At 34.2% G+C, this 14,072-nt stretch overlaps 1 protein-coding gene across 7 annotated transcripts in view; it reads left to right on the forward strand.

Annotated features, from left to right (window-relative positions):
• Positions 1-13,450, forward strand: part of CAPS2 (calcyphosine 2) — a 60,052-nt gene extending 46,602 nt beyond the window's left edge. For 6 of the 7 annotated variants that reach the window (XM_058741999.1, XM_058742000.1, XM_058741996.1 and 3 more), the window contains 2 exons: positions 1,631-1,727; positions 6,284-8,362. In XM_058741999.1, the coding sequence (XP_058597982.1) occupies positions 1,631-1,727; positions 6,284-6,459 (273 nt within the window). In that variant the 3' untranslated portion in view covers positions 6,460-8,362. Of the gene's footprint in view, positions 1-1,630; positions 1,728-6,283; positions 8,363-10,834 lie in introns of those variants that run through there. The other variant, XM_058741997.1, reaches the window with a different exon arrangement.
• Positions 13,451-14,072: the final 622 nt, after the last annotated feature.

Below are 14,072 nucleotides of genomic sequence, written 5' to 3' on the forward strand. Positions count from 1 at the left end.
CATATTTTGAGCAATGTAGTTTGTTTTTCTTTTGTATATGTACCTATTAGAAAATGTAGATGTATCTAATATTGGAAACAAAGCTATTGTGTACAGAAAAGTATAAACAATTACATCAGGCATAAATCTGAAATAGAAAATATCAAAATCTTTATCTTTACTGGCTAAAAGACACAATAAAAACTTTATGTTAAATGAATTCAGCACATAATATTTATAAATGTGCATTTATTTGTACTTTGCATGTCCTGGTGAGAGGTTTGAATATCAGGAATAGAAATTGGAGGGTTGTCTTTTTCATAAATCTTGATTCTGGGAATAGAGGACAAAAATAGAGTTATAAAGTACTATACTAATTTGCCAGGGCTACCATAACAAATACCCCAGGCTGTGTGACTTAAATAACAGAAATTTATTATCTTGCTCTTCTGGAGGCTAGGAGTCCAAGATCAAGGTGTCAGCAGGTTTGGTCTCTCCTGAGGCCTCTCTCCTTGACTTGTGATTTGCTGTCTTCTCTTTATGTGCTCAAATCCTCAGTCTGGTTGTCTGTGTCCTAATCTCCTCTTCTTATACTGGACACCAGTTATACTGGATTAGGGCCCACCCTAGTGATTTCATTTTAACTTAATTACTTCTTTAAAGGCCCCATCTCCAAATAGCAGTCACATTCTGAGGTACAGCGTGGGTTAGGGCTTCAACACATGAATTGGGGTAGGACATAGTTCAGCCCATTACAGGTGCCATATTTCTGTGAATAGATTATTATGAATAAACAAACTTGATTCCAGTTTTGACTCTTTTGCAAATGTGGGCTGTTGTTTTGAGTTGGTTTTGTGTTTCTATATACCCACTCCTCCATAAAATATTTTTTATTTTATGATGCTAAAAATTGTATTGAGTTAGAGGAGCAATAAAACAACTGGCATATCAAAAGGTAGTGTTAAATTTTAGGAAATAGAGTGACACAGGCCATTTATTTATTTATTTATTTAAAAAAATTTTTTTTAAAGTTTATTTATTTTTGAGACAGAGAGAGAGCATGAACGGGGAAGGGACAGAGAGAGAGGGAGACACAGAACCGGAAGCAGGCTCCAGACTCTGAGCTGTCGGCCCAGAGCCGGACGCGGGGCTCGAACTCATGGACCGCGAGATCGTGTCCTGAGCCGAAGTTGGACGCTTAACCGACTGAGCCACCCAGGCGCCCCAACACAGGCCATTTAAAAAGTATTGCAATTTCTCATTGATTTTAGTGATGAATATTTACATGATCACTTTTTGAATCAAAGTAATTTGTCTTGGCCATTTATCAGTTTCCTGTAAATTCTAGAGCAGGAAGTTACCAGAAAGGTCTTTTACTCAACTCTAAAGTGTGAGAGGAAAGCCAGTGCAACAGAGGTAAGGTTACTTTTTCAAGGTCAGGGTTCCAGGAAGTGGTAGAAATAATACTCCAGCGTAGGTTACCTAACATCTTGTTCTAATATCTTCCTGGATTCATGACGCTTTCATCATATACCAGTTTAGTACTTTTAAACTGGCTTGTTTAGAGATCATAAATAACCTTCAGAATAGGGAGTTAGATTCTCATGTCTAATGAGTTTATAGAAAAAAAATAACATCTCTCTTTATTTAGGTCTTTATGAAACTGGATTTCAACAAAACTGGCTGTGTGCCTATTATAGACATAAGAAAATGTTATTGTGCAAAGAAGCATCCTCAAGTAATTTCAGGTAATTATTATGAATCAAAATGCATTACATTTCTAAAATGTTAGTTAATAAAAGTAATATGTTTAAATCATATTAACTTACAGTGTGGACTTGAGGCTATTAAGGGAGGAAATAAACAATTATTTTTTAAACCAGAAACATAAGAGTCATTTGGCCTTCCTTTAAAAATTCATAGGTCTATTGTCTTCTTATTTTTTTCTCTGATATTCATAAACTGAGATTGAACTTTTATTTCTTACTGAGGAGATGGCGAGGAATCTGAGTTGAAACAGAATAGATTTAGAGGACAGATAATTACATGTGCAAGTTCTCTGAGTTGGTTTTACTGTATGTGCTTACACTTGAAGATTTAAGGCAGAAAGTGAATGTCTTTCTCTAGGAATGGAGGTATACATGTAATGAGCATACATACGTTTGTCAAAATTTGAGCATCTAGAAAATACATGCATACATCCAGGTGGTCCCCAACTTCGGATGGTTCAACTTAACGGTATTCTGACTTCATGATAGTGTGAAAACATTAACTGTTTAGTAGAAACTACTTCAAATTTTGGATTTTGATCTTTTCCCCTGGCTAACGCTGGGCCGTACGGTACTCTCTGCGGCTGTCGTGCTGGGGCGACAAGCTGTAGCTCCCAGTCAGCCGTGCGATTGGGAGGGTCAGCAACCCACACGCTTCCAGCCATTCGCTGTCAGTACAGTATTCAGTCAATTACATGAGATATTCAACTAGATTATAAAATAGGCATCAGGTGATTTTACCCAGCTGTAGGCTAATGTAAGTGTTCTGAGCACGTGTAAGGTAGGCTAGGCCAAGCTATGGTGTTCAGTAGATTAGGTGAATTAAATGCATTTTCAGCTTAGGACCGTTTCAATTTACAACTGATTGGTTTATCAGACATAACTTTATCATAAGTCAAGGAACATCTGTAATTTTAGAGATGTATTGCCTACTATATTTCTTCAGACTTTAATTTTTACATAATTGATTTATAAAGGAATTCTTATTATAATGAAAGCATTTGGCCATAGTAACTCTCCTCTTTTCATTATACTTTCCTCTATAGAGGTAACAGTTATTGTCATTTAATATATATACATTTCAATCCTTACTCCATGAATTTTGTATGAATATGTATATGTACTATAAAGATCTAATACTTTTTGAAGATTTTTCTTTCTTTTTTTTTTTAACATGAAAGGTACACTAAACACATTGCTATGTAATTTACTTTTTATGCTCCAAAATACCTTTTGGAGCTCTTTCCATATTAATCCCATTGATCCACCTTATTTTTATTTGTTGTATATTACTCTTTGTAAAAATCAATATAGTACAATTTACCTACCTATCTAGTCTCCTGTTGGTAGACTTTTAATTTCTAAACAATGAAGAAGTGAATAGGCATATTTGTGACTCCATAGGCTCATTTTCTGCTGTTTCCACGGTGGAGGGGGTAATTTTATGACTTAGGATATCTGCATTTCAAATGTTAATGGATACTTTCAAATTGCATTGTAAGATGGCTATACCATTGCATTGTAAGATGGCTATATTGCCATTAGATGGAGAATTCAGTTACACTCCTACCATGCTAACACCACAAATTTTTGCCTATCTGATAGACTAAAAATAATTTTATTTTCATTTCCCTGGCTACTTGGAAGGCTAAACACATTTTTGTATATTTTTTGACCACTTATAATTTATATTTTATGAATAGTTTCTTTCTAATTTATAATTTTGATCATCTACTATTAAGTACTATAGAATACTATTATTCTAGAATTTTCCTTTTTCTAATATTAAAAGAATTTCTAATAATCTGTTTCAGGTCAAAATAGTTTAATGTGCTTATCAGTGACTTTAAATGAACTGCAGTTGCCATAAGAAAATTTCTAGCATTATTTAATTGGATTTAGCGTATCTTTTCCTTTAAACCTTTGTCATTCTCTGCTTTTCTCCTTTAATTAGTCTTACTAAATATAAGAACAAGATAGTTTACTTATTGCAGAATTAGGTGATTTCAACACCCTATATTGTGTTTCTCTTTATTTTCTCCCCTCTAATAATCTTAATTAAGTAGCTTTAGTTTTGTTAGATGTCATGGAATTGTTGGTGAGGGTTTTGTTTTTGTTTTTGGGTAAGCCTTTGTTAATTTAAGAAATTCCATACCTCGTCTTTGCATTCTCATTAAGGAAGATCTAGCAAGGCATAAAAAGCCTTAAAAAGAGGAAAACTCATTACTGTTTTTTAAAAAAGAGAAACAAAAAACCTTTATTGTTGTCTATCATTACAAATTATAATATATTTACATACCCATCTCTGGAATATAGATTGTTTACAATTTATAATTCATTTAAATTAAGGCTTTTGTAGCACAATCTAACTGTAGAAAATACTTTTTTTTACTTTGCATAAATAATTTATTAGAAAAAGCTATTTTCAGCTTTAATAGAAATAAGATATTTCAAATCTATTTCTTGTGAAGATAATAGAACTTAACATTGTTCATTAAAATACTTGATGGTCTCTAAGAGGAGAGAAAGAAGTTAGTTACAAGTGATAAAAGCTATGTATTTCCTAGGTGGGAGTACAGAGGAAGTATAAAATTCTTGAGTATTTGAAACACAAATTTAAATAAAAAATGCTAAGATGCATAGCTGGCTCCATTGGCTAAACATCTGATTCTTGATTTTGGCTCAGGTCGTGATCTCATGGTCTTGTGTTTGAGCTCTGCTTTGGGCTCTGTGCTGACAGCACAGAGCCTGCTTGGGATTCTTTCTCTCCCCCTCTCTCTCTGCCCCTCCCCTGCTCACACTCTCTCTCTCAAAATAAATAAAAACTTATAAAATAAAAAAAAATAATGTTTTTATTTAAAAAAGTGTTAAAACTCATTTATCCTAAAGTACGGATGGTAAACAAAGGAAGAAATCTCTACTGCCAACAGGTATATATGTTTTATATAGATCAGATCTTGATTAATTTTAATCCTTGACTAACATTCAATCACAAATTCAATTTATTGTTTTATATTACCATTTCTGCAGAACATACTTATTCAGTCGTTCATTCAGCCTGTGTTTATAATAAAATAATCACTTGTTCTGTATTTCTCATGCATGTTTTTAGTTTTTATTTCTAAATATTTATTTATTTTTATTTCTTTATTTTTGACAGAGGCAGAGAGAGAGAGAGAGAGAGAATGAGGGAGGGGCATAGAGAAAGGGAGACAGAATCCCAAAGAGGCTGTGTGTTGTCACCAGAGTCTGATGGGAGTCTAAGACTCACTAGCTGTGAGATCATGACCTGAGCCGAAACCGAGTCAGATGCTCTGCCGACAGAGCCACCCAGGCGCCCCTCGCATGCATGTTTTTAAAAGACAGCAAACATTTTATCCAAAGCATTCTTTCAGTTTGAAAGGCACTTTATGATGAATTATTACCGAGTCCATTAGAGACCTCTGGTGTTTGAAAAAGATCCAACTCTTGCCTAATTTTGCCCACCTCATTAGACAAGGTGGTATTCGCATTTAAGTGTGTTATTTTGAAATGCGACATGACTTCAGAATGATTTAGAGAGTCACATAGATTTCTCTGACCCTTTTTTGCCTTTATATATATGGGCGTCTATTTTCTTTGAGTATTACCTGACCGCCTTCTATAGCTTACTTCCATCTTATTATTACTTCCTCTTATTAAAAACTTAATGAATGTCTTTTTTCCTGTTCGGTGCTGGGATCCTGGGAGTAGATCTGCATGAGGAGGGTAGTGGCTGAGATGGTTCCTTCCCTTTAACTGACCACAATACAATCCGAGCTACTTATTTAAATAGCTTATTGTTCTCTTTATGAATTAAACAAAGAAAATGAATTAAAAGACTGAATCAGATATTTTATGTTCTCTCTTAAAATGACAAACTAAAAAATTATAATTTGTTTACATTTTGTCATTCTTAATAGCATCTTCCTATAGAATGAGATTAATCATATTTAACATAACCTAGTGGAAATAACCTACTTAATTGCAGAGTTTAAAATAGGGTGATTTAATCCAGTGAAAGTTCTTCCAGCAAAGATTTTCATAGGCCTCTGAATCCTATGTTCGCAGTAATATTTTCTAGCTGCAATTATGAGTAACTGATTCATAAAATAACTAATGCCTGAATATAAGGATATTTCTCATACGTTGCATTACTGCGTTAACAGCCTATAAATCTTGGAAATTGTTTTCTTCTTTCCTTATTTCTAATGGAAATAAAGCCGAGTCCTCTAAAATATTAAGAAATAGAAGAATGTCTACATTAGTGACTCTTATTTTCCCTATATGTATTACATTGTATCAGAGGCTTAAAAGAGGCCTCAAATGTGTACTAAACTCATCACCATTAAATTCTGATTCATGCAAGAAAATGTTTAAATAAATTGGAGGGAAGTTTGACATAGATTTCAAATTGTGGAAGAGATTTCATAAGGTGATTAAGTATTTCTTTATCATCATCAGTCACTTTACTAGTCTTCTAAGGAGAATGTTTCACAGTCAGTACTATTTTACAGGCCATTCCACAGAGGAAGAAATCAAATTATCTTTTCTAGAAACACTAAAAGATGCCTGCAGCAAGTCTGATGAAGTGTCGTATGGTGAATTTGAAGATTACTATGAAGGTCTAAGTATAGGGATAGTAAATGATGAAGATTTTGTTAATATCTTACGTACCCCATGGGGGATTTAGTTTTTCAAAATGAACGTGTCTTCAGCACGAAGCATTTTAAAGGAGAGAATGAAGTGATTGTAAAATACAGTCAAACACTGGAATATATTTTTCTAGGACTTTTTTTTTTTCCTCGAAAAGATTGAGTCTGAAAAGAGAAATCAGAAAGATAGATGAAGTTATATGTATGTTCATGTGCATGTATGAGTGTCTCTAAGTTTGTAAAGTCCTGTCATTTTGATTTATTACTTATCTTGAATAGATTTTAAAGGTCATTTTTAAGTAGGCTTCATAGGAAAGTTATGTCTTCATGAAACTATATGGGAGCATGTATATAGTAACTGCGTTACACATCCATTTTTTTTTTGCTACCTGTTCCCCAAAATATGATTGCCAACACTCTCAATCTGATAGACTGGAATTGGGCCCAAAGCCTATAAGACTTCAAATAGTTCAGCTTGTTTCAAACATGAAAATGTTAAAGGAATTAACGGATATGCAAGGGAAATTTTCCCTGTGGGGTGATTGTAGATGTTTTCCATAAGATAAATTATTAGAATGATGGAGGCTTACCCCTAAAATGCTTATGTAAACACTGACCTGTCTTGTGAATTCTTCTAAATTATGTGCTGGTTTTGTTTTGTTTTGTTTTGTTTTGTTTTTTTGGTCCAGTTGAGCACAGTGTAATTATTTGAGTGATCAGCTCTGTTCGTTCTTTTATTCTATTTTTAACTGCAATCCTTCTTACCTACACAGAATTACTAGTTAGCTAGAAACAGTGTAAAATGGGAGGGGGAATGTTTTCTGAGATTTTTAAGTAAAGATCTCAAAAAGTGCATTATCACATGTATGGACTAAGGGATAATTTTCTAATTCTTAACAAAATGTAAAAGGATGTTTGTGTCCTAAAATGAATGTATGTTATTCTAAACCTCCTTTTGTTATACTAAAACAACTGAAACATTTTCTTCTCAACAGATATTATTTAATGATTAAATATGTTGTAATTATCCTTTCTAAATTTTCCTTCACTTCTCCTCACTTCTGCTTGGAAATACAGAGAGAAGAGAAAACTCAGTTGTTTCCAAGTTCATACTTTTAAATGTTATATATTATGATAACATAAATTAGAAAAGAATGGTGTTGAGTAAAATAAGTTGTAGAATATGACTTTTGGCATATAACTTTATTCATCTATGCCATTGGCAACATTATCAGTTGTGTGATATGTGGGAACACAGTACATTCAAAGTAGTACTTTTTCGAGTAGGTACTAAAACTCACCACTAAAATATCAGAACATTTTAGTGCTATTTTCACTAGCTAAATTCTTTATTCCTTTGAATTCACCCCCACCATTAGGTTATTGTAATTAAAACAATATGCTGGAAGACATTTTAGCAGAAATAAGTCTATAGTAAGTATAGTAACTCGATAGTAACACCATTTCTGAATCACATTCTTATTCTTAGAAAAATGTATCCAACTATAGTCATTTTAAAACCTACAAATTGTTCTCATATTAAAATGACTAATTCTGTGGGTGCTCAATACGCATGTACTGTTTTTCATTGATAATTTTTTATTCATAACAAATCTATTCTTAACATTGTTGGGTCATCTTGTGAATATAATCACAAAATGTATTGTGTAGGCTGTCATATTGGGAAAAAAGGGAAGATTCTTCTGGGATTTAACATGTTAATGTCACATCTTACTCTTAATAAACCATCACGCTCTTAATATAAGTACTGATATGTGTTTGTTTGCAAGAAGTTTGTCTATATAGGAGTTTAGGAATAGTTAATTTCTTATTACTTTCCACTGTTATTTCAATGTAGAGTTAAGGAATACGTATTCAATATGTTATCTGTATATTTTGTTAAATTATAATTCTTGGCCCAATAAATCATTCTGCATTTGCCTTACTGTCTGCATTGTTCTCTGATTTCGGTGTAATAAAATCTATTATTTAGTATTCAGTCTAATAGGAGAGCTTTTAATTACATGGTTATATTTTCAAACATGGACAATATAATAACTGGCTTTTAAAATTCTTAACAGTCTTCAAGAGTCTAAAATATTTCTTGATTAACTTTAAAATATTAAATATGAAATTATATGTTATGGTGATGTTACATACATTTTATATCAAGTGTATTCCATCATTCTCTAGATCTTTAAAAGGTCTTTACTTGTTTGTGGTAAAGAGCTGCTTTCCCAATAGCTATACTGTTTATTGAAGTCTATATATTCATTTTAGTGTCTCTACTCTTATTAATAAAGTTTTACAGAGTTTTTGGGAAAACTCACATTTTTTTAGGAAAAAAAAAGGAGTACTGTATTTTAGTTAGGAAGGAATATACATTAGAATGCTGGAGTAACGAGTATAATACAGGTAAAAGTGTATGTTCCTGTTTTAAATGTTTTACTATATGAACATATGTTCTTAACGAACCAGTGACTCTGCACAGGTAAATTGACTTAGAACAATCCATAGTGTTGCCACATCTATAAGACACATTTTATTAATTACTTTGAATTTCCAGTCAAAGTTGTAAGTTACTTCAGGAGAGAACTGTATACAATAGGCTGTGCTTACCTTCCAGTATTTAGCATGCATATATATGTGAGATTATGATTTATAGTCCTTGCATAAATAAAACATGTACTGTGATAAACTGTAGTCGCCACTCAGTTGCCCAGCAAGGACAAAAATCTACAGTGAAAGTGCTTGAAAAAGTAGGAGGAACCGAACCTGTATAACAAGCCACGCAAGAGAAGAGCAAAGAGAATTCAGTGGGTTGACGGGGAAGTGTTGTATCTGATAATGAGGAAAAGCTCCTGTTATAGCCTTCCATTTTTATTTTATGGTTCTACAAACTTCTAAGGAGAACATTTTTTTGGATGTCTTCCTAGGATAAAGAATAAGTGCCTCATCGTGGAGCCACTGTTCATTTGATCATGACCTCATTCTGTCAGTCATGTATAATATGGTTGACCCTTAAACGACAGAGGTTAGGGATGCTGATCCCCTGTGCAGTCGAAAATCCACCTATAACTTTTAACTCCCCCAAAACTTAACTACTAATAACTTACTGTTGACCAGAACCCCTTACCGATAACATAGTCAACTAATACATATTTTGTATATTATATGTATTGTATACTGCATTATTACAGTAAAGTAAGCTAGAGAAAATAAAATGTTATTAAAATCATTTTCAGTACTGGGCCCCCTGGGTGGCTCAGTTGGTTGAGTGTCAGACTTTGGCTCAGGTCATGAGTTCGAACCCTGTGTCTGGCTAGCTGCTGTCAGGGCAGAGCCTGCTTCGGATCCTCTGTCCCCCTCTCTCTGCCCCTTCTCTGCTTGTGCTCTCTCTCTCTCTCAAAAATAAATAAACATTAAAAATATATAAACCATAAGAGACTCTTAAAAACTGAGAATAAACAGGGTTGATGGGGGGTGGGTGATGGGTCTTGAGGAAGGCATCTGTTGGGATGAGCACTGGGTGTTGTATGGAAACCAATTTGACAATAAATTTCATATTAAAAAAATATATATAAAATAAAATTGTTTTCAGTACTGTAACCAAAAAAAAAAAAATCTGCGTGTAAGTGGACCTGCACAGAACAAGCCCATATTGTTCAAGGATCAACTATACTTACTGTGTAGCACTATTCTGTTCAATTGCCCAAGGCTCTCAGTGTAGATTTTTCTCACACTTTGTGTATCTACTTGGTCTCAAGTCCTTGGGTTTCTTACTTTTGAATCCATCCCTTTCACTATTCTCAGTGCCTATTCCTTTGCTTAAGCTCTTACCACTTTACATGTGTATTACCCCCACATCAATTCTGCTTCCTCTCCGTTCCTACTTTAACCCATCTACACATTGCTTCTAGAATTATCTTTCTCAAATGTACTTTATTTCAATGATTAAAGTTCTTCCATGGTATCCCACACCTTTAAGAGAAGTTCAAACTCCTCACCTTATGACAGACAACCTAAATAATCTATAGTCTCCCCAAGCTGATCTCCCTCTCCACAGTTCATTCTCTTTGTTCCCCCAGCCATTCTAAGCTACTTACAATTTTTAAACAGGATTATGAGGTTTTAATTTTTTTTAAATGTTTATTTTGAGAGGAAGAGAGAGAGAACACAACTGGGGAAGGGCAGAGAGAGGGAGAGAGAAGGAATCCAAGCAGGCTCCATACTGTCAGTAGAGCCCGACATGGACTCGAACCCACAAACCATGAGATCATGACCTGAGCTGAAACCAAGAGTCAGATGTTTCACTGACCGAGCCACCCAGGTGCCCCTGGATTATGAGGTTTTAAACCTCTGTGCCTTCAGTACTGCTCTGATACTTTTGTCTAACATTGTTTCCTCCATTAGCGCATCTAAATCAACTGCTACTGTTTTCTAATACTACCTCAAGAACCATCACTTCTGGAAAACTAAAGCCAAGAAACTCTGGAGTCTGATATACTTGCCGTTCTTTGGATCCTATTGGCATTGGATAAATGAAGCATCTATCACTTCATACTATAGTTATTAGTTGGCTTATGTTGTATTGTATTGTAAGCTTCTTGAGTATAAGAACCGTATCTTATTTCACTTTATGACCCTGGTATCTAATGGAAAGTCTCTTGAGGTGTGGTAGATATTAAATCAAAATTTGCTAAGTGAATACATGTGTGATTTAAAGCAACAATTGTTATGGTTCTTACATTTGAACACTTTTGCATTAAAACACTGTAGCATAGGGATGCCTGGGAGGCTCAGTCTGTTGAACGTCCGACTTCAGCTCAGGTCATGATCTCGCGGTTCGTCGGTTCGAGCCCTCCATCTGTGCTGACGGCTCAGAGCCTGGAGCCTGCTTCAGGTTTTGTGTCTCCCTGTCTGTGTCCCTCGCTCTCTCTCTCAAAAAGCAAATAAACATTAAAAAAGTTAAAAAATTAAATGCCCCTAGTTCATGCTTGATATAACACAGGTATAAACTAGACACAGTGGAGCATGGAAGAACTGTGTCCTATCAGGGGAGTAATAATAATAATTCATCCCTCTGAAGTCATGATTTATTAAGGTATTATTGAGATGGCATTTCAGGTGTTCTATAAAAAACTGAAATGGTTAAGATTTTGGAGATTTGATTGAATAAATTATAGAAATGTATTACTGGATACACATTTTAAGATTTCTTCAACCTGTGTAAGCTAATTTGTGTAGTTGTTGGATTTCTAAGCAAGGCAAAGTTATTTGTAAGGGTTGAATAAAATTATTTATCTGGTGATGAATTTTATGCAAGGAGAAAACAGCCATGGTCTCTGTTGTGTTTAAGTATTGGTTTTATCAAGTTAGAATGGGATTTCTGAGTATGGCTGAAGTTTAGATACAAATGAAAAGATTCTCCCCTTTGCAACTATATGCTGAGTTTCCTGGGATTTTCAAATAATTAGAAAGCCAATATGGAACAGGTGACTGCCATTCAAGGAAATCATTATGTGTCACTTATGAAAGTTGTACACTTATCCAGTAGTTGAAGAAATTCATATAGAAAAACTTAAAAAATATATGATGTCAAGGAAAAGTAATTTTGATGATGTATTTGGATATGACCATTACATCAAGAAAAAAACATGTACTTTAGTAATATTTTAATATAAATGATGTGGAAAGTACACAACCTTTGAAGTCACTGAATATTGATTTCAAAGTTGAGCTCTGATACAAATTAGGTATGACTTTGGGAAGCTACTTAATGTCACTGAGTCCTTACTGAAGGACTCACTATAGGTATAAATATGGATATACTTAAGAGATGTAGATGTGGCTATATCTCTAGGTATAGTGCTTAATACAATCTAGCAGACACATGTAACTTAGTATACATTTATTTCTTTTGTATTTTTTTGCCTGAAATAAAAAATTAATGAAGAATTTTCTTTATTTTTCTGATTAATCCCAAATGGCAATCATATGAACCATTCTTTTTTTTTATTTTTTAATAAAGCTTATTTATTTGTTTTAAGAGAGAGAAAAAATAAGAGAGAGAGAGAGTGAGCAGGGGAGGGGCAGAGAGAGAGGGAGAGAGAGAATCCCAAGCAGGCTCTGCACTGTCAGCTCAGAGCCTGGCACAGGGCTCGAACTCACGAACCACAAGATCATGACCTGCAGAAGTCAAGAGTCAGACACCTAACCGACTGAGCCACCCAGATGCCCCAGAATTATTCTTTAAAAGAGAGATGAATTCTCTTCTTTCATCAGAGCCCATGAAGGAAAATCAAAATCTTGCATTAAAGCTATCAATTCTTTTCTTGCGAAGTATGTAGTAAGGTGACAGTTTGAAAGAGTGATTAGTAACAAAATTTATTGTTACTGAAATTAATTGGAAGATGATACATGTGGAAGATGAATTTTATATCTATAGAGATGTTAGGCAACATTCCTAACATCTTCGGCGTGTACCCTAAGGCAGTCAATTGTCTTTTGCATCCAGTAAGAGATTGTGTTTTCTACAGATGGCTGGGACAGCATCTCATCCCATAAAGTGTTCTTACCTAGTGAGCTTAACCTCACACCCAGAGGTGGGGTGTGTGTCTTCTCTAGTTGGATATGTACTTGTTACTTGATTGTAACAATAGATTGTGGCTGAAGTGATGCTGTGTGACTTCTCAGACTAGGCAAGAAAAAGCCACAAAGTGTCTTCACTGCTTGTTGCAAGATTTGACCACCAAGCAAGAAGTCAGACTATATGAGACCGCCAGATTGGAGCCGTTGTATGAGGTGCTCTGGTCTCCCAGCTGATAGTATCAATTGTCTACCATGGGCGTGAGTCATCTTGGGTCGATTGCAGCCCCAACCAACCTCTCACCATATTCACTTGACAGACCCCAAGTAAGAACCACCTAGATGAGCTTTTCTACATTCTGTTTATTTTTAATTTCAGGTTTATTGAAGTATAATTGACCCATAACTCTGTGAGCAAAATAAAATGGTTGCTTTAGGCTGCGAAGTTCTGGGGTTATTTTTTGTACAAAAATAGTAAGCACAACAAATCCTTAATTAGAATTTGAATAAAACAAAGATATTAAAAACATTTTGCTAACTAATCAGGGATTTAATTAATATGGCCCATGGTTTATAAAATTCTTTTGAGACATTAAAGAAGAAAATAGGCATGATACGTCTATATGAATGAGTGATACATAGAATCCAAAGTTATACTTTATTAAAGATAAATGAAATTGAACTATAATATAAAGTCATAGCTTTGCAGAACATATTTTACCTCTGCAACAGTTACTCATTATATTATATTAGTTCTGGCAGTTAGTGAGTTTATCACTGTCTTAGATTAAGTATCATATAATTCTCTTGATGAAAAAAATTTGTCCATTTCCCCTGTTTCACCAATGACTCTAATAAATATGGCAAGATAATTTGTAGAGAGAATAATTTATGTTTGGTTCTTATTGCTATAAGATGCAGAAAAAATTCAGATCCTGAGTTGAGTTCTTATCATTTCTGCTTCCAACTCTGGGACAGTAAAAACAAAAGCTTGCCTGTTTTCTTAGAATGAGGCTCGAGGGATCATTTATTCTCACCTATCTTTGAGTAGTGTGTGTGTGTG

Source organism: Neofelis nebulosa, chromosome 8, assembly GCF_028018385.1.
Source record: "Neofelis nebulosa isolate mNeoNeb1 chromosome 8, mNeoNeb1.pri, whole genome shotgun sequence".
NCBI lineage: Eukaryota > Metazoa > Chordata > Mammalia > Carnivora > Felidae > Neofelis > Neofelis nebulosa.